This window comes from Rhinolophus hipposideros (assembly GCF_964194185.1).
Source record: "Rhinolophus hipposideros genome assembly, chromosome: X".
Classification (NCBI taxonomy): domain Eukaryota; kingdom Metazoa; phylum Chordata; class Mammalia; order Chiroptera; family Rhinolophidae; genus Rhinolophus; species Rhinolophus hipposideros.
The window spans coordinates 302,831-324,724 of NC_138046.1; the positions used below are offsets into that span (position 1 = coordinate 302,831).

A 21,894-nucleotide genomic window follows, 5' to 3' on the forward strand; every position below is an offset into this window, starting at 1 on the left:
CTTTTTAGTTGCAGGGGGCGGAGCCCACCATCTCTTGTGGGACTCGAGGAGTTGAGCCGGCATCCTTGTGGTTGAGAGCCCACTGGCCCATGTGGGAATCGAACCGGCAGCCTTTGGTATTAGGAGCATGGAGCTCCAACTGCCTGAGCCATTGGACCGGCCCTATTTTGTATTTTCATACTAAGTTTGTATGGAGTTTGATCTTGATCATTTTCTGTTGCTCATTTTTATGTGAAATGACTTTGCCTGAGCTTTTAGGAGGAGGCTTGGTTCAGCTAGATTTTCTAACTCCACAGAGCTCCCTTTTGTGTTGTTCTCAGCTTGTTTTCTGTGATATCCTGGCCCTTTTTCCCCCTCATTACTTTTGTCTAGGCCTTCTTTCCCCTCCTTTCTATTGTCCTTGTCCCGCCTAATTTTAATTCCACTTCCAGCAGTTGCTCCTAATTTGTGTCCTGAGAGGGAGCTTTGTTGGTCAGTTTTGAGAGTTCTTGGATTAGACTGCTCCAGCTCCTTCAGAATTTATTATCCCAGATCTCTTGCATTTACCCACTATTGGGATGGAAACAAGCCCGTCCTGTTTCACCTACTGTTCCAAATTTGGCCACTGAATTTTACAGTGAATATTATGTGAATATTCTCCTGCTCTCGGGTTTGCATACGGCCTCAGTTTATTACCACAGCATCGTTGATATGGTGCACGTCATGTGGCTCTTGGTGGTTTCTCTATTTGTGCTTGTATTTTGAGATTCAAGGGGGATTTCTTGTGTCCTTATATGTTGTAAATGTTCATAAGTTCTGTTCTTGGTTTTGTATAGTTATTGTTTGTAATATGAGAATTCAAGAAGATGAAAATATTATGCTTCCACTGCCTTCTCATCTCCCCCATCATATGGTTTCTAACTATTTTTTTCTTTATTGGGGTAAAAATCACATAATATGGAATCTATAGTCTTAACAAAATTTGAACTATGCAGTACAGTATTGTTGACTGTAAGCACAATGTTGTACAGAAAATATATAGGACTTAATTCATCTTGTATTACTGAACCTTTATACCTATTGAACACAACTTCCCAGCCCCTGGCACCTGCCATTCTACTTTCTGCTTCTATAACTTTGACTACTTTACATTCCTCACATAAGTGGAACCAGGCAGTATTTCTCCTTCTGTGACTGCCTTATTTCACTTAGTATAATGTCCTCCACTTCCATCTATGTTGCCTCATATGACAGGGTTTCTTCCTTCCTTCTTTCCCTCCCTCCCTCCCTCCTTCCTTCTTTTTTTACTTCTTTCTTTCAACATTTACTTAACATACCTCACTTGTTACTTGAGTTGTTTTCTTTTTTTAAAATTTTTATTGGGGAATATTGGAGAACAGTGTGTTTCTCCAGGGCTCATCAACTCTAAGTAGTTGTCCTTCAATCTAGTTAGTTGTGGAGGGCGCAGCTCAGCTCCAACTCCAGTTGCTGTTTTCAATCTTTAGTTGCAGGGGGCGCAGCCCACCATCCCATGTGGGAATCGAACCAGCAACCTTGTTGTTGAAAGTTCGCGCTCTAACCAACTGAGCCATGTGGCCACCCCTCCAGAAGCTCAGCGGCAGCTGGTTGTCTTCAATCTAGTTGTGGAGGGTGCAGCTCACTGGCCCATGTGGGAACCGAATCAGCAACCCTGTTCAGAGCTCACACTCTAACCAACTGAGCCATCTGGCCGCCCAACAGGGTTTTTTTTTTTTTTATGGTTGAATGATATTCCATTGTATGTTTGACATTTTCTTTATTCATCCATTGATGGACACTTAGGTTGCTTCCACATTTTGGCTGTTGTGAATAATGCTGCAGTGAATATGGGCGTGCAGATATCTTTTTGAGATCTTGATTTCGATTTTTCTGGATAAATACCCAGATCTGAGATTGCTGGATCATATGGTAGTTCTATTTTTAACGTTTTGAGGAACCTTCATACCATTTTCCACAGCAGCTGCACCATTTTACATTCCTACTGACAGTGCACAGTGTTCCAGTTTTTCCACATCTTCACCAACAGCTGTTATTTTTGTTTTTTCACAATGGCCAACAGGTGTGAAGTGATATCTCACTATGGTTTTAATTTGTATTTCCTTCTGCTGCTAATTTCTAGTTTTATTCTATCTTGGGTGGAAAAAATACTTTGTATGATTTCAGTCTTTTTAAATTTGTTTTGTGACCTAATATGTGATGTATCCTGGAGAATGTTCTACGTGCACTTGAGAAGAATGTGTGTTCTGCTGCTGTTAGGTGGAATGTTTTCATTGGTCTGCAGTGTTGTGCAAGATCTCTGATTCCTTATTGATCTTCTGTCTGTATTTTTGTCCTGTTATGGAAAGGGGGATTTGTTAAAATCTATTATTGTGTTTCTGTGTGTTTGTCCCTTCATTTCTGTCAAGGGTGTGTTTCATATATTTAGGTGCTCCGATGTTGGGTGCACATGTACTCATAATTGATATATCTTCCTGGTAAATTGAAACTTTTATCATTATACAATATCCTTCTTTGTGTCTTGTGACAGTTTTTGAGTTCAAGTGTATTTGGTCTGATGTAGTTGCCATTTACATGGAATACCGTTTTCCATCCTTTCGTTTTCAGCCTGTTTGTCCTTAAGTCTAAAGTGAGTCTCTTGTATATAGCGTAATTGGATCTTTTTTTTTTTATCCATTCAGCCACTGTGTGTCTTTGAAGTGATTATTGATAAGGACTTAACTATTGCCATTTTTGTTAATTGTGTTCTATCTTGTAGCTCTTTGTCCTGCTTTTGCTTTCATGCTACCTTTGGGTTCAAGGTTATCAGTTAGGAAGATGACAGACAGTAAAATCACTAAGCCCGGTAATGTTACTGATATTGTTAATATAATGTTAGAAATGTACGTCTCCATTCCACTACTTACTAGCTGTGTGAACTTTAGCAAGGTAACGTCTCTGAGCCTCAGTATCTAGTCTGTAATATGGATAATAATAATAATAATAATAATAATAATAATAATAATAGATACCAGCCGAATAGTGAATGCTCAGTGAATGGTTCTTACTAAAAATGATTATAGTATAGCTGTTTCTATTCCACATTGCTTTATAATGCAAAAATACCAAGATCACAGTGAAAATACAAAAAGTGAATAAAATAATAACTATTCGGGCCTTCAGTGAATCTGCTGTTTTGTTCTGGGCTTAGTGTCTACAGGGATGAACTCCAATTGAAGGGTTTTTTTGTTTGTTTGTTTTTGTTTTAGGTGGATGAGGGTGGGAAGGCAGTCAAGATATATCTTACCGTTACATTTGTTGTGCTGTGATATTTATGCCTGCATCTGTCAGTTTGAGATTATAAACTCCTAAAGTATAGGATCATGTATATCAATTTTTTTGTGGAGCACAGTGTGTAAGATAGAAACCTTTTTGTATTGCAACAGTGAATCCATTTTCACAAGGTTGGTAGGGCAATTTAGAGCAAGGTTTATTTACTATTGAAACATTGTAGAGGGACTTTAAGGCTCTAGGTGCTTCTCTTGAAGGTATTTAGAAAAAAATACCTCTTGAAATGCTTTTAAGAGAGCTGTCAGTTTCCTTCCTGGCCTTATGTGAAAATAAGTGTTCTAGCCATTGTATGAGTTATGGTCATCTTATGGGATTTTCAAAGTGTTGAAAAGAAGAGTGGATATTTTTAGAAAAAACTGACAGGTTTTCAGGGCTCGAAGAGATAAATGAGGTAAATGAGAGGCAGCAAAATTAAGACATTTTTGTGTATGTATGTTTGAGAGGGTGCAATGTCTTTTGAAAAGGTGCCGTTTTTCATTTGAGAAGCTAATTCAATTGTTTTGGGCCATAACTGTGTTACCAGGAAAACACCGTTGCATTCTCTATCATGTGTTCAATTAGACCAGGAGGAGCTAATGGAATAGAGGTGAGCAACCTTCTCAGGTTGGAGTGCCATTAGCAGTGCTAAACTAACAAAACCAGGCAGATGAGAAAGAGACATCTACCAAACGTAGAAAGAGGAACAAAGAAGGAGTAGTGAGGAGGTAAAGAGACACCAATGTCCAACTATAATCTTATGTGTATAATGTGATGGCTCGGTGTGAGGTCGGGGCGGTGGTGGATGGGGGGAGGGGGGTTCACGGTGTGAGGGATGTAAAAATAAAATAAAATAAAATAAAACTAAAAAAAAGAGTTATTTATAAAAGGACTGGATGGTAGATTAGAAACTGTGCCTCTCTCTTCTTGATAGTAGACTATTTCAATTTGCTATTGGTCAATTCTATCATTAGATTTGTCTCTAAGAAAAATCTAGACATTGTAAGTTTCGTATCTACTTATGTGGAAGTTTGCTTTGTGAGGACACAATATAAATATTTACCAAATTGGGAAATAAAAATATTGAAACAGTAAAAAAAAAAAAAGAAAAAAAGAGACACCAATGTTGACAGCTGTGTCAGATTACTGCCAGCCTCAAATGCCCATGTTACCTACCTCCATAATAGAAATGAACTTCCAGCATGCTAGAAAGAAACTAAATATGGTTAAGCCAAAGGAATTTAAAATTCACAAAACCAAATGCAGGCACACTTTGTTTAATTTGGCATCACTTTATTGTGCTTTGTTGATGTTACTTTTTCATCAACATGGAGGTAGGACCCTCCACCAGCAAAAAGATTATGACTCGCTGAGAAGGCTCAGATAATGGACAGCATTTTTAGCAATAAAGTATTTTTAATTAAGGTATGTACATTGTTTTTTAGACATAATGCTCTTGCACACTTCATAGAGTACAGTGTAGTGTAAACATAACTTTTATATGCACTGGGAAACCAAAAAAATTTGTGTGACTTGCTTTATTGTGGTATTCACTTACGGTGGTCTGGAACTGAACCCGCAATATCTCGGAGGTGTGCCTGTACCTTCTTTAAAATTCTTTTTGCATCTAGTGCTCAGCAGGAACACATTAGGAATCATGCATGTGCCCTGAAGTTGGGTTTGTGTTTACATCAATATTCTCTTTTTGACTTTCTGCATTTCTGTTATAAGCAAAGATTACATCACATATTTCTTACCAAAGAACTGCCTGTTATCAGACTTTGTTGGAATGCTTATGAAGACAATCAAGGTATTCTGGATATGACTTGCGTAATGAGCCTTGCAGAATAACCCAAGTAAATGAAAATCTTATCTTGTATGAGTTTTTCAGGGTAATTTACTCATCAGTGGCAATCTGACCCAGCCATAAAGAGCAATAAACATAAATGAGCATTTATAGAAAAACATAAGTAAATAAAGTGGCAGGTTTGCTAATGATGCAATTGTCCTGTCATAGAGGTTAGAGTTAAGAAATGCTTGTGAGTTCTTGCTCAAGTACGTATTAGTAAACACAAAGAGCGAGAATCTTTTTCTTTTTTTAAATGTATGTTGATAGCATGGCAATTATTTATTTACTTATTCCCCCCACCTTTTTTTCTGCCTCCCCCTCACTCCGCTTCAAGCCGGTTCAAGCTAGTTGTATAGGCCACAGCTCCCTGGCCCATGGTGGTATTATGAGCCTTGCGCTCCCCCCGGCTGAGGCGGTCAGTCACTCACAGCAGCTCTCGCCAGCTGCTGGCCACTCACACTGGCCACCGGCCACTCATGGCAGCCCAGCTCCAGGGAGAGCTGTTGTTCACAGTCTTAGCTGTAGAGTAGGGATGTCCAAACTGCGGCCCACGGGCCAATTGCGGCCCATGATCCATTGTTAATTGGCCCGCAGCAAATTCCAAAAATATATTTAGTTTACTTAAATAAACCAGGTGAGGCAATACGTATTTCACCTCGAGTGAGTGGCCCGGCTGTTTGTGTATTTTACCGCATATGGCCCTTGGTGAAAAACGTTGTAAAAAGTTTGGACACCCCTGCTGTAGAGGGCACAGCTCACTGGCCCATGTGGGAATCGAACCAGCGACCTCGGCGTTAGGAGCACGGTTCTCCAATTACCTGAGCCACTGGGCTGGCCCTGAGAATCTTAACTTACTGAAAGTTGAAACTGTAAAATGGCAGAAAATAGGTCGAATTTCACTTTCTCAACTTCCTTCATATTATCAGCATTCTAGCTGCAGTGTGAAATGCGTAAACACAATGGGGTTGGACTCTTAGAAGTACTGAGGTTCATACCAGTTTCCAAAAGTTCTTGGGTTCTAGTAAGCCAGCTCAATGAAATGGTTCACTATTAATTGTGTCTGAGATGTACCTTTGGTGACAAAGTTCTCTTTATGCGTTTGTCCCCTAATATCACGATTTAACATGAATTGGTTCTGAAGTTTTTTCTTTACCTTTTCATATTCACTCATTAGTTTTTATTCTGAAATTGGCAGTTGACTTGTAATCCTTTGTTACTCTGTTAGCAAACAGCATGGAATGTCACACCACTTAGCTGAAACATGAAGCAGTGACCAAGTTTCATGATGACAAAAATGTCATAAATGAGTTTCTTATATGAATGAGAACCACAGCTAAACTTCACAGAAGTTGCCTGAACAAACATAAAAACTCTGCAGTTTGATGCTATCTGCTATGTAGGCCTTGCTGTTGCTGGTGTCATGCCCCCAGAGATGTGAAAATTAAGTAGATAATGGAGCACTGGGTGAGGAAGAGGGAGTCTGTGGATATCTTTTTTCCTGAGTTGGTTTTTGGTGGCAGTGGCAGCAGCGACTTTTCGGTGCAGCTGTTTTGCTGTGATACTCTCAGAATCCTTGTAGGCTGCAAGGATGTTGAAAAATCATCTAGAGCTGAAGCTGGCAATCGGTGGCCCTTGGACCAAATCCAGTGTGTTACTTATTTTTGCAATGCCTCTGTACTAAGATTTTTTTTATATTTGTTAATGGTTGGGAAAAAGATCAAAAGATGAATAATTTTTGTGACAGATGGGAATTATATGAAATTTAAATTTCAGTGTCCATAAATAGTTTTATCTCAACACAGCCACACTCATTTATTTATGTATTACCTAGAGCTGCTTTTATGGTACAGTGACAGAGAAGAGTAGTTGTGACAGAGATTAAATGCCTGCAAATACTAAAATACTTACTATTTGGCCTTTTAGAGAAAAAAATCTTTGTTAACCCCTTTCTAGAGTCATCAGATTTTATAGCAATGGGGTTCAACGTGATGATTTTTGTGGCTTAATTAATGAAGACCCAGGTGATGTGAGCTGTCCAAAATTCTATTGCTATGCTGCCATTTATTCATTGATTCAAGAAACATTTACTGAATATCTAACACAATGAAGGAAATCCTTTATCCTTCAACTTTCAGATGAGAAATATAATTACAAAATCTAAGAAATCAGTATACCATTTTCTTCTCCTCCCTTTCCCCTTTTTTCCCCTCTACCGCCTCTCATGGTCCTCTGCTCTCTCTCCCTTCCTTCCTGTTACCCTCTCTCCTTCTCAGCTAGCTTATAGGAAGTTGGAAAAAACAAACAAATTTAAACAACATTTATCTGAGGCTTTTATACTTTTAAAATAGGTTAAATGGAATTTTAAATTACAACAGGTTCTCTTTAAAAATGTTTTAAGAGCTTAATTTTAAATGTTTTAGGTTTTGTCATGATCAGGTGATAAAAAATTCATACACAACTATTTGATACTGTTAAGCATTGCATGCATCAGGGATGTAGAGAGATAAATGTAGTTTTGTTTCCAAAGTTTCAGGAATGCAGAATGTTTAATTGACCCCAACATCCCTGGTGGATTAACAGTTTATAAATTGTTCTTGATCTCTTTTTATTATTAGGTAATTCTTCAGATGTCATAAACACTGAGCATAACTTGAGTTATGAAAATTAACTATTGTAAAAAAGGATGCAATCATATTAGTAATTGCTAAAGAACTTATTTAATAGGACGATTTCTTGTTAAGATTGGATTTTTACCTTAAAGGAAGAACATAATTGTAATGGAATTGTTTTCAATTTTATTATCCTCCTCACTTGCGTCTTGGTCATTCTGTCTGTTGGTGGTTTTGGTGTTGATATTCATTTTATAAATATTTATTGAATGTTTACACAGAGCAAGATATTGTACATATGCCACTGCTTACTGATGCTTCATATTTTTAATGATTCGTGGGTGAGTAGTGCTGATTTAAATGAGAGCGTGCATTATTATGCTTGGAGGCCACTGAATCCTTAATTTTTAGGTTATTTGAGAATTTCTTCTTTTTTTAGGTAAAATAAACAGGACTTTCCAGTGTAAACATGTTAACTTATCTGCATCTTCAAATAGACTGACATATTGTAATTTTCAGTACTGCATTTATTTGGTATCTGTGCACATGAGTCATGTCTGTTATCTTTAGTAATAGAAGATCTGATCAAACAATATGGTCAATGTTTAAGTACAAAAAATTTATTACAATAAAGACACATTGCCATGAGTCCCCCTCAAAATACTCTCCCTCACTTCCAGCACACTTATGCCATTGTTCTTGCCACTTTCTGAAGCAGTGAAGAAATCTTCTTTCGTGAGTGTCTTTACTTCATCCTCCATCATGACAATGCTCCACGTCACACGTCACTTCTGGTATACGGCAATTTTTGTCAAATACATCACGGTGTGTCCTCATCCACCTTATTCACGGGATCTGGCACTGTGCAACTTCTGGCTTTTCCCCAAGGTCAAAACGACCATGAAAGGAAATCATTTATGTGTAAAGATATATGTGCTCCAATGTTTACTGCAGCATTATTTACGGTGGCCAAAACACGGAAACAGCAAAAGTGTCATTCAATAGATGATTCGATAAAGTAGATGTGGTATATATGCACAATGGAATACTACTCTGCCGTAACAAAAGATGAAATAGTGCCATTTGCAACAACATGGATGGATCTTGAGATTATTATGCTAAGCGAACTAAGTCAGACAGAAAAAGCCAAGAACCATATGATTTCACTGACGTGTGGGATATAAAACTGAAAGCAACAAAGGAACAAGAGAAACAAATAAACAAAAATTCACAGACACAGACAACAGTTTAGTGGTTACCAGAGGGTGAAGGGGGAAGGGAGATAGTAGATGAGGGTAACGGGGGTGAAATATATGATGATGGAAGGAAAACTGACTCTAGGTGCTGAACACACAATGTAAAAAGAAATCCAATTAATAACAGCAGCCTTTTCGTGGTACATTTATACAATGGAGTATTACGCAGCCATAAAGAAGAAAGAAATCTTATCATTTGCAGCAACATGGATGGATCTAGAGAACATTATGTTAAGTGAAATAAGTCAGAAAGAGAAAGACAAGTACCATATGATCTCACTTATATATGGAAACTAAAGAAAAGACTATGTGAATGAACTAATCAGAGTCAGTTTTGGGGACGCAGAGAAAAAACCGAGAGTGGTTAGATGGGTGTGTGGGAGGGGGTTGGGGATAAGGGGAAAGGTGAAGGGATTTGGAAGCAGCTGGTAACCACAAGATGGCCTCAGGGTTTTTCTTTTGAAAATTAATTTGGGGAAGGTATTCTATAATGTTGTAAAGATTTTGTTGGGTATCCGATGGACATGCGTCCTATTTGGGAGACCACCTCAGGGATACTGTGGATACCTGATCATGGCATTGTACATCAGAAGCTAAACATTAATGAATGCCAACTATAATTTTATATATATAATGTGATGGTTCAGTGTGAGGTCGGAGGGATAGTGGATGGGGGGAGGGGGGTTCACAGTATGAGGGATATAAATGATGAACGTCTAAGTATTACCTTGTTTTGTACACCTGAAACTAATAAATAAATTAATTAATAAAAAAAAAAAATAACAGCAGCCTTTTCATTTCATTCCATAAAAATCATATAATTCAGAGTTGGAAGGAACCTTAGAGAGAATCTAATCCAACCCTCTAATTTTCAAATCAAGTTTCACAAAATTAAAGTATATTTTTTGATAGTCTTTTATTTTTCAGTTACAGTTGACATATACTATTATATTAGTGTCAGGTATTACACATTTATGTAACTTACAAAGTGATCAACCCAATATATCAAGTACCCACCTGGCACCATACATAGTTATTACCATATTATTCACTACATCCCCTATGCTGTACTTTACTTCCCTGTGACTATTTTGTAACTGCCAATTTGTGCTTCTTAATCCCTTCCCCTTTCTCACCTAGTCCCCTAATTCCCCCCCATCTGGCAACTGTCAGTTTGTTCCCTGTATCTATGAGTTTGATTCTGTTTTGTTTGTTTGTTTATTCTGTTCTTTAGATTCCACATATAAGTGACATCATATGGTATTTGTCTTTCTCTGTCTGACTTGTTTCACTCAGCATACTACCCTCTAGGTCCATCCATGTTGTTGCAAGTGGTAAGATTTCATTCTTTTTTTATGGCTGAGTAATAGTCTATTGTACATATGTACCACCTCTTCCTCATCCAGTCATCTCTTGATGGGCACTTAGGTTGCTTCCATATCTTTGCTATTGTAAATAGTGCTGCAGTGAACATAAGGGTGCAGATATATTTTCATTTTCATTTTTGTTTTCTTTGGACAAGTTTCTGTTATAAAATTTGACAATCTTTTTAATACATTGTTGAATTCAGTTTGCTCATATTTTGTTGAGAATTTTTGCATCTGTTCATCAGGGATATTTGTAACTTTTTCTGTAGTGTGTTTGGTTTTCATATCAGGATGATGCTGGCCTTGTAGAATGAGTCTGGAAGCATTTCTTCCTCTTCAAATTTTTGGAATAATTTAAGAAGGATAGGTATTAATTCTCATTAAATGTTTGGTACAGTTCACTTGTGAAGCCGTCTGGTTTTGGACTTGCGTTTGTTGTTTTTTTGACTGTTGAGATTCAGTTTCTTTACTAGTAATTGGACTGTTGAGATTTTCTGTTTCTTTGATTCAGTCGTAGAAAATAGTGTGTTTCTGGTAATTCAACCATTCGTTCTAGGCTGAATATTTTCTTTTTTTTCCTTTTTTTAATTTATTGGGGTGACAATTGTTAGTGAAATTACATAGATTTCAGGTGTACAATTCAGTATGACATCATCTATAAATCCCATTGTGTGTTCACCACCCAGAGTCAGTTCTCCTTCCATCACCATATATTTGATCCCCCTTACCCTCATCTCCCTCCCCCCACCCCCGTTACCCTCTGGTAACCACTAAACAATTGTCTGTGTCTATGAGTTTTTGTTTCTCATTTGTTTGTCTTGTTCTTTTGTTGTTTTTGGTTTATATACCACATATCAGTGAAATCATAGGGTTCTCTGCTTTTTCTGTCTAACTTATTTCGCTTAGCATAATACTCTCAAGATCCATCCATGTTGTCACAAATGTTCCTATATCATCTTTCCTTAACGCCGAGTAGTATTCCATTGTGTATATATACCACAACTTCTTTATCCATTCATCTATCGAAGGACATTTTGGTTGTTTCCATGTCTTGGCCACCGTAAACAAAGCTGCAATGAACATTGGAGCACACGTGTCTTTATGTATAAATGATTTCAAACTCTTTGGGTAGATATCCAGGAGAGGGATTGCTGGGTCATATGGTAATTCTATTTGTAATTTTTTGAGGAACCTCCACACTGCCTTCCATAGCGGCTGCACCAGTCTGCATTCCCACCAACAGTGTATGAGGGTTCCTTTTTCTCCACAGCCTCTCCAACACTTGTTACTATTTGTCTTGTTGATGATAGCCATTCTGACTGGGGTGAGGTGATATCTCATTGTGGTTTTTATTTGCATTTCTCTGATGATTAGTGATGTTGAGCATTTTTTCATGACTATTTGCCATTTGTAACTCCTCTTTGGAGAAATGTCTCTTCAGGTCCTCTGCCCATTTTTCAATTGGGTTGTTTGTTTTTTTTTGTTGTTGAGTTTCATGAGTTCCTTGTATATTTTGGATATTAGCCCCTTATCGGAGGCACTGTTTGCAAAAATCTTCTCCCATTCAGTCGGTTGCCTCTTTATTTTGTCGATGGTTTCTTTTGCTGTGCAGAAGCTTTTAAGTTTCATATAGTCCCATTGTTTATTTTAGCTTTTACTTCCATTGCCTTTGGAGTCAAATTCATAAAATGCTCTTTGAACCCAAGGTCCATAAGTTTAGTACCTATGTTTTCTTCTATGCAGTTTATTGTGTCAGGTCTTATGCTTAAGTCTTTGATCCATTTTGAATTAATTTTGGTACATGTTGACAGATAACAGTCCAGTTCATTCTTTTGCACGTGGCTATCCAATTCTCCCAGCACCATTTATTGAAGAGGCTGTCTTTCCTCCATTGTATATTTTTAGCTTCTTTGTCAAAAATTATCTGTCCATATTTATGTGGTTTTATTTCTGGGTTCTCAATTCTATTCCATTGGTCTATGTGTCTGTTTTTCCGCCAATACCAAGCTGTTTTGATTATTGTAGCCCTGTAGTACAAGCTAAAGTCAGGCAGTGTGATACCTCCAGCATTGTTCTTTTTTCTTAAGATTGCTTTGGTTATTCGGGGTCTTTTGTGATTCCAAACAAATCTGATGATTTTTTGTTACATTTCTTTTAAAAAATGCCATTGGGAGTTTGATGGGGATTGCTTTAAATCTGTATATTGTTTTGGGTAATATGGCCATTTTAACTATGTTGATTCTTCCAATCCATGAGCATGGAATGTCTTTCCATTTCTTTGTGTCATCTTCAATTTCTTTCAAAAATGTCTTATAGTTTTCAGCATATAAATCCTTCACATCCTTGATTAAGTTTATTCCTAGGTATTTTATTCTTTTTGCTGCAATTGTAAAGGGAATTGTTTTTTGTATTTCTTTTTCTGAGATTTCATTGTTAGTATATAAGAATGCAGTGGACTTTTGTATGTTGATTTTGTAGCCAGCAACTTTACTGTATTCGTTGATTGTTTCTAACAGCTTTTTGGTGGAGTCTTTAGGGTTTTCTATCTATAGCATCATGTCATCTGCAAAGAGTGATATTTTAACTTCTTCATTCCCAATTTGGATGCCTTTTATTTCTTTCTCTTGCCTGATGGCTCTGGCAAGGACTTCCAACACTATTTTGAAAAGCAGAGGTGATAGGGGACAGCCCTGTCGTGTTCCTGAATGTAGAGCAAAGGGCTTCAGTTTTTCACCATTAATTATGAGATTAGCTGAGGGCTTGTCATAGATGGCCTTTATTATGTGAAGGTATTTTCCTTCTATACCTATTTTATTAAGTGTTTTAATCATAAATGGATGTTGTATCTTGTCAAATGCTTTTTCTGCATCAATTGATAGAATCATATGATTTTTGTCCTTTATTTTGTTTATGTGATGTATCACATTGATGGATTTGCGGATGTTGAACCATCCTTGTGCCCTAGGGATGAACCCCACTTGGTCATGATGAATAATCTTTTTAATGCATTGTTGTATTCGATGTGCTAAAATTTTGTTTAGGATTTTTGCATCAGTATTCATCAGAGATATAGGTCTGTAATTTTCTTTTTTTGTGTTGTCCTTACCAGGTTTTGGTATCAGGGTAATGTTGGCCTCATAAAATGAGTTAGGGAGTACTGATTGTTCTTCAATTTTTTGGAAGAGTATGAGCAGGATTGGTATTAGATCCTCTTTGAAGGTTTGGTAGAATTCACTAGTGAAGTCATCTGGTCCCGGACTTTTGCTTTTGGGAAGGTTTTGGATGACTGATTCAATTTCTTTACTGGTGATTTGTCTGTTTAGATTTTCCAGTTTTTCACTGTTCAGCCTTGGAAGGCTATGTGTTTCTAAGAACTTGTCCATTTCTTCTGGTTATGAATTTGGTGGTGTATAGTCCTTCATAGTATTCTTGGATGATCCTTTTTATTTCTGTGGTGTCCGTGATAACTTCCCCTTTCTCATTTCTGATTTTGTTAATTAGTGTCTTCTCTGTTTTTATCTTAGTGAGTCTAGCCAAGGGTTTGTCAATTTTATTAATCTTTTCAAAGAACCAGCTCTTTGTCACATTAATTTTTTCTATTGTCTTTTTGTTCTCTATTTCATTTAGTTCTGCTCTGATTTTTGTTATTTCCTTTCTTCTGCTGACCTTGGGTTTCACTTGTTCTTCTTTTTCTAGTTCTTTAAGCTGTAACGTGAGGCTATTTATTTGGGATTTTTCTTGTTTCTTGAGATAGGCCTGTAATTATATAAATTTCCCTCTTAAAACTGCTTTTGCGGCATCCCTAAAATTTTGGTAGGATGTATTTTCATTGTCATTTGTTTCTATGTATCTTTTGATCTCGCCTCTAATTTCTTCTTTGACCCAGTCGTTCTTTAAAAGTATGTGGTTTAATCTCCATGTATTTGTGTTTTTTCCTGCTTTGTTTTCGCAGTTGATATCCAATTTCAAAGCTTTGTGATCAGAGATTATGCTTGGTATGATTTCAATCTTCTTAAAATTGCTGAGGCTGAGGCTGCTTTTATGCCCCAATATATGGTCTCTCCTTGAGAATGTTCCATGTACACTTGAAAAGAACGTATAGTCTGATAGTTTAGGATGAAGTGCTCTATATATGTCAATGATGTCCATTTCATCTAATGTGTCATTTATTGCTGCTATTTCGTTATTTATTTTCTGTTTGGATGATCTATCCATAGCTCTCAATGATGTATTTAAGCCCCTAGTATAACTGTGTTTTGGTCAATTTCTCCCTTTAGTTCTGTTAGTAGTTGCTTGGTATATTTTGGTGCTCCCTAATTGGGGGCATAAATATTGATGACTGTTATGTCTTCTTGTTGTATAGTCCCCTTTACCATTATGAAATGTCCATCTTTGTCTTTTTATTTTGTTTCACCCTGAAGTCTGTTTCATCTGATATCATTATGGCTACACCTGATTTTCTCTGGGTACCATTTGCTTGGAGTGTCAATTTCCACCCTTTCACTTTGTGTCTATGCTTGTCCTTGTAGCTGAGATGTGTCTCTTGGAGACAGCATACGGTTGGGTTTATTTTTTTTATCCAATCTGCTACTCTGCGCCTTTTTATTGGTGAGTTCAGTCCATTTATATTTAGGGTGACTATTGATATGTGAGGATTTCCTGTCATTCTATCTTTAGTTTTCTGGTAAGGCTGTGTCTCCATTGTTTCTTTGCCTTTTTGTTCTTGTCTTTTATTTCTGTGTGGTTGTATTCTATGATGTTTCCCTCTGTTTCTTCTTTTATTACAGTATGTATTTCAGTACTGGATTTTTTTTGAGTGGTTACCCTTAAGTTTATGTAAAAGAAAGTTTGATACTTAAGAGTATTCCAGTTTCTTCAGCACGCTTACTTTCTCCATTCCCATATTCCGGTTCAGGCCTTTACTATCCCTCTTTTTATGTTTTGTTACAAATTTTTTATGTTACAAATTGTCCTTGTTGATGGTGGTCGAATAGCCTCCTTTAGTATTTCTTGTAGTGCAGGTCGTGTATTAGAAAATTCCCTCAGCTTCTGTATGTCTGCAAAGGTCTTTATTCTTCCTTCATATCTAAAGGATAACTTTGCTGGATATATTATTCTTGGCTCACAATTTCTCTCTTTCAATAGTTTGAATATTTGGTTCCAGTCCCTCCTGGCTTGTACAGTTTCTGCTGAAAAATGTGATGATAATCTAATGGGCTTTCCTTTGTAGGTTACCGTCTTCTTTTCCCTGGCTGTCTTGAGAATTCTTTCTTTGTCGTTGATTTTAGACAGCTTCAATACAATATGCCTTGGAAAAGGCCTGTTGGGATTGAGGTAATTAGGTGTTCTATTTGCTTCTTGGATTCGAGGATCCAGTTCTGTCCACAAGTTTGGGAAATTCTCATCGATAATTTGTTTGAATATATTCTCTGTTCCCTTTTCTCTTTCTTCTCCTTCTGGTATGCCCATTATTCTTATATTGCTCTTTCTGATGGAGTCAGAAAGTTCTTGTAGAGTTCTTTCATTTCTTTTAAGTCTCAAGTCTCTTTTTTCTTCCATCTGTGTAATTTCCAGGTTTCTATCTTCGATGACACTGATTCTTTTCTCCATGTGCTCAACTCTACTACCTAAGCTGGTTATTTCATTCTTAATTTCTTCTGTCGAGTTTTAATCTCCAGAAATTCTATTTGGTTGTCTTCTAAAATTTCAGTCTCTTTCATAAAATGCTCATGTAGTTCTTTGATTGTGTTTCTGAGTTCATTAAACTGCCTTTCTGTATTTTCTTGCTTCTCGTTGAGTTTTTTCAGAACGGCAATCTTGAATTCTCTGTCATTTAAGTCACATATGTCTTGTTGCCTTGGTTATTCATGGCAATTACTGATTTATTATTTGTCTTCCTAGACAGCTACAGGAGTGGCTTCTGCAACAGGTTGATAGGAAGAGGTCTTTCTTTTGTTTTCCAGTACTTGTTGGTAGAATGTTTTATTTTCTCTCCGTCTGCAGCGTTTTTTTCCTCTCTCTCAGGGTAGTGCTATGTTTTCTCTGCACTATTCCAGCTTCTCACCCAATGGGGGGATTACCTGGGAGACGGGCTTCTCCTCTGTTGATAGTTCGCCTGGGTCACAGGGCACAGTGTCCCTGAGGGTATGCGGAGAGCTTTTGAAGTTCCAAAGCTCTTCCTGCACTAGATTCAGAGCCCGTATGTTTCAGCAGTTCTGTTTACTTCTGCAGGGATCTGCCCAGATAGGCGGGACCAGGCGCAGGGTGAGTTGTGAGAGGTGGCCTGGAGCAATGGCGGCAACCGCTACCACAGCCGGTCCTGCTTCCACAGCTCCCTCCCCTTTTCTGGCACTAGTTGGGCTGCGAATCTGTGTCTGCGGTCCACAGTTCTCAGAATAGCAAATATTCTGTTGTTTTTCTTTTTTAAAAAAGTATTTAATTTTTTTATATTTATTTATTTTTCTTTCTTTTCTCTCCCCCTTTTTTTTGGAGGGGGGAAGGGAACAGGACTTTATTGGGGAACAGTGTGTACTTGCAGGACTTTTTTTTTTTTCTCAAAGTCAAGTTGTTGTCCTTTCAATCTTAAGTAATGGGGGGCCCAGCTCAGCTCCAGGTCAGGTTGCCGTTGCTAGTTGCAGGGGACGCAGCCCACCATCTCTTGTGGGAGTCGAACCGGCAACCTTGTGGTTGAGAGCCCACTGGCCCATGTGGGAATCGAACCGGCAGCCTTCGGAGTTAGGATCATGTAGCTCCAACTGCCTAAGCCACTGGGCCGGCCCTATTCTGTTCTTTTGATCTGACACTGCTACTGTTCCGGGTAGGTGGGGGTGGGGCAGGTGGGGGCGGGGCGAGCTCTGGGTGGGTAGGGTGGGGGTGACTAGTCTCAGTGCCTAAGGCTTCAGGTCTCTGCTGGGCAGTGAAGGCTTAAATCACCGTTTTCAGCCTTCTTCCCTCAGTCTTTGCTCCGAGGTCTCTGCCGTGAGCGTTGGGTTCAGCCGTGTTATATGCTGCCCCCTCAGCCCTGTGGGCCATAAGCGGAGCCCTAGCAGTCCCAGTTCTTCCCTCTCCCACAGCTGCGGTAGTTCCAGGATGCAGCGAGCTCAGAGCACTGAGCTAGGTCTGCGTCCTGTGCCCGCGCGTCTCCGTCACCGCACTTCTCCCTTCCCTCCTTCCCCACTCGCACGATTCTCCCACCTTTAGGTGACTTTAGTAGTGGGCCTCTTCATTTTGCCTGTCTGCTGTGCAGGGAGTCCTTTGTGGAATTATTTTTGTTCGATTAGTTGTAAATTCCAGGGTAGCTTTACAGAGGCTCACCTCAGACCGCCATTTTGATGACGTCCTTCCTAAGCTGAATATTTTCAAGGCTAGTTGAAAGCTTTGTAGATAGCTCTATTTTGTAAGCTAATCCAACAAGCATTGAAGTCTACCACCCTAGCCATATTGCAAACACTGTGGTATGTACCATGGGAGACACAAGGTTAAAAGAATCTGTCCTTAATCTTAAGAAATTTACCATGTAGTAGGAAAGACAAAACTTGTGTAAATTACTATAGCATGAGAAAGACTGTGAAGTGTTAAAAGATATCTTGTTTCTAAACATATATGTGCGAGCCCGAACAATAAGAAAAATAATCAGTTGTGTAAAATCCACTATTAAATTGTAAAGCAAAAATGTATACATATGGAAAGTAAGTGGGATGTGATTAATTAACTGTGTAATATACTTTGCTTGCAAATGATAGAGTAACAGATCACATAGTACTGTATTAGCAAATGATAGTAGGAAGGCTGATATATTGTCTAAGTCAGATTTTTAAAGATCTGAATTTCTGGAATGGCTAACAGATGGCTTGGTATCATCTTTACCTAGGCTCTCCAGACATGGCCGCTGATAGAAAAGAGGACATGTTGGCATGGTCATGCAGGAGGAGGACTCCACACAGACCCGAAAGAAGGGGTAAGAGCCAATAACAAGTAACTGGAGATTCTTATAGATGACTGTACTTGCGTAGAAGGTATATCAAAGATAACCATATTCCAGACTCCTTCGATTGACTCGTGTAACTGCAGATTTTCTAATACAAAACCATGTGGATTGATCATGGTTATTTAGATGAGATTTTTTTCTGGCTTAAAACAAACAAAAAATTATGATTGACTAAAAAAGAAAAAAATTAGTTATCAACCTAAACATTTTAGTTCTTTATTTAAAATATCATTGGTTGAGGATACTTGTTATATAATCTAGCCTTATAAATAAATAGGTAGATTAGATTTAGCACTTATAAGTAATTTGTATACATGTGGGTGTGTGTTTTAAGGTTATTGTTTTCCCTTCTGAACACTTAGTTTAGAAAGATTCTGGAATGTCCCCTAGTTTCATGGTAAATTCTCCATCCGCCTGATCCATTTATTTAACTTTCCATATTCTTTATCATTATTATTATCATCATACAGACAAGCTAATCAGTAGAGCCACTGAAATGAAAAAATTTAATTGTATTATTACACTTTTTCTGAGTGAGTGAAAATGTTGGAACACTGTTAGACAATTCTCCATCTGGCACTTTCTCTGTGCTTGTCTTTATTTTCTTCCTCCTACTTGACCCAACCAGTTTATATGTGGTATCTCTAAGTAGAAATGATATTTTTAGGGTTATTGGCAAGGGAACAAATAGGTTTGGTGTTTTTTTTTTCCCCTTCTGCCTCCCCCTATCCCACTCCGGTTCAAACCGTTGTTTCTCAGTCTAGTTGTGTAGGACACAGCTCCCTGGCCCATGCTGGTATTAGGAGCCTTGTGCTCCCCCGGCTGAGGTAGTTTGTTGTCGGTCAGCTGCTCATGGCAGCTCTCGCCAGCTGCTGGCCACTCACACTGGCCACCCGCTGCTCATGGTGGCACAGCAGCCCATGGCAGCTCACACAGACCTCTCCCAGCTCCAGGGAGAGCCGTTGTTCACAATCTTAGCTGTAGAGGGCGCAGCTCACTGGCCCATGTGGGAATTGAATCCGTGACCTCGGTGTTAGGAGCACGGAGCTCCAACCACCTGAACCACCGGGCCAGCCCTAAGGGCACAAATTTTATGTAAAAGTGCTCTCTAAATTGTGGAGAGGTAAATATTAGTTATTTTATTGGTGGGAGGCGATTGGTAAAAAAAAACCTTTGCAGTGTTTTTCTCCCTGTTTCTTTGATCCCCAGAATAGCTCCTTTTTTTTCACAGCACTGAAAACACATCACTTTCATATTTCTGTCCCATTTTTTGTATATTACTACTCTTCATAGCTGTCTTTAGATAAAGCAAAATATTTTAAGGTAGAATTTTAAAAAGTTAGTACACATACTGAGATTTGTTTATTCATGTATTATTCTTGGCATGATATTTGCCAGTTTCCAGGATTGTCTGTCACCAAGGTGTCTTAAGGATACTTGCAAATAATTCTCTAAACACAGCAAAAATATGTTGACTGATAAAGGAAAAGCAGTCACTTCTCTTAGGCTCAAGCAATATGAAGTTCAAGATAGTTTCTTTATTCTCCTGTCAAATTGAACAAAGCAAAAATCATTGTAATACTTTATATTTGGTCTCTTCTTTATCCTTTTTTCCCTGCCTTCTCTGTGTTACTTTAGCCTCCCTAGCTAAAAGGGATTATGGACTAACAGCTTTCAAGCCACACCAGAAAAGAGGCAGAATGGAGTTCTTTTAGTATTAAGAGCCTGGCCTACATTTCAATCTCAGCTCTACCACTTCCTAGTGGAATGACCTTGAGCAAGTTAATCTCTGGGTGTATCAGTTTCTTCATCTGTAAAATGGGGATGATAATCATACCAAAGGGAATTTAAATGAGCTACCTCCCATGGGGTACGGCTCTTAAGTAGTGCCTGCTCTGTAATAGGTGTTCAGTAAACATTCGCAGCTGTTACTCTACTGTAAGATTGTGAATCCCGTCCTCCACCATTATCCATTCATTTAGAAAGCATGTGTGGAATCCAGGCTTTGTGCAGAACTCAATGTTAAATACAGTAGCTACAGTGATGAACTCTTGTTTCATTCCGTGCTTGACTACCTTTTCTGGCAAGAGCGATGAAGTTACTGACCTGAGAAGCAAAATGTGTATTCAGCTTATCAATATACAGATGGCAGTAACATCTGAACAATCTACCCAGCGAGCTGCTCCAGATGTGTTCAGAGGTTTTTGGTCCTTTTTGTGCCCTGACCACGTGGTTATTAGCCCTTCCCACTTTGAGCAGCCACCTCCATCTGTCGGGTCCCCCTGTTTAAATTGAACACAGTGCAGTTTGTGGCTTTCCACTCCCACATACAAGTCAAGTTCTTCCGTTTTATAGATGTGTTTGCTTTTGGCCCACCACGCTCTGATTGTATCCAAGCAGATATTCCTTTCATTAGTTTTCTTATCTGCCAGGCCTCATATGAAACTGTATGTTAATACCAGATAAATAAATATTTAAAAATCTGTCAAAAATTGCGAAGACTTAATAAATCAAGTATTAGATATACCTCCTGGATATTAATAATTTGTCCTTATGTGTTTAAGAATAGATACATTTATTAATTGAATAAATATTTATTGAACGTTGTTTCTGGTATCAGTGAAGTTTCTTTCTCAGGCACCTGCTTTATTCTTTTGCTTCACTTGCTTTTCAGTCACTTTCTTCTATTTGTCAGCTTTCTGATATTTCCAAACTAATTTCTAGGGGAAGAAATACAACACAGTTTTGTTATCATAAAAAACATGAGCCAATTTGAATTCCTTTTATTATTACCCTTGTGTTTTCTTTCAGACTCTGATTGCTTTCTTTTATTATGGCTAGCTAATTCCAGTATATAGTTAAGGACTTTCTAAAAATGGTTATTCCTGGTAGCCAGTTAGCTCAGTTGGTTGGAGCGTGGTGCTGGTAGCACCCCGGTTGCCCATTTGATCCTTGCATGGGCCACTATGAGCTGTGCCCTCCTTTAAAAAAAAAAGAAAAAGGTTATTCCTCAGACTAACACTACTAGTTTTATGTTTGATGGGGCTTCAAATGTCAGTTCCATGTTTTAAATTTAGCCAACAAGGCCACACTGTATATGTTGCAAGCAGAAGAGGACTCTAGATTCACTTCGACTTTGACGGGCCTTTTAGTGATATTTCTATGGTGTTCAATTCTAGAGTTTTTTTAAATTAATTTTTATTGGGAAATATTGGGGAACAGTGTGTTTCTCCAGGGCCCATCAGCTCCAAGTCGTTGTCCTTCAGTCTAATGCTGGAGGGTGCAGCTCAGCTCCAAGTCCAGTTGCCGATTTCAATCTTAGTTGCAGGGGGCGCAGCCCACCATCCCATGCGGGAATTGAACTGGCAACCTTGTTGTTGAGATCTCGTGCTCTAACCAACTGAGCCATCCAGCTGCCCCTCCTGAAGCTCAGTGGCAGGTCGTTGTCTTCAATCTAGTTGTGGAGGGCACAGCTCACTGGCCCATGTGGGAATCAAACCGGCAA

General features: G+C 38.4%; 1 protein-coding gene across 2 annotated transcripts in view; it reads left to right on the forward strand.

Annotated features, from left to right (window-relative positions):
- The window catches only part of ABCB7 (ATP binding cassette subfamily B member 7), a 61,127-nt gene that overhangs the window by 10,609 nt on the left and 28,624 nt on the right, over positions 1-21,894 (forward strand). For both annotated transcript variants that reach the window (XM_081041933.1, XM_081041934.1), the window contains exon 2: positions 18,273-18,359. In XM_081041933.1, the coding sequence (XP_080898059.1) occupies positions 18,273-18,359 (87 nt within the window). The remainder of the gene's footprint in view (positions 1-18,272; positions 18,360-21,894) is intronic.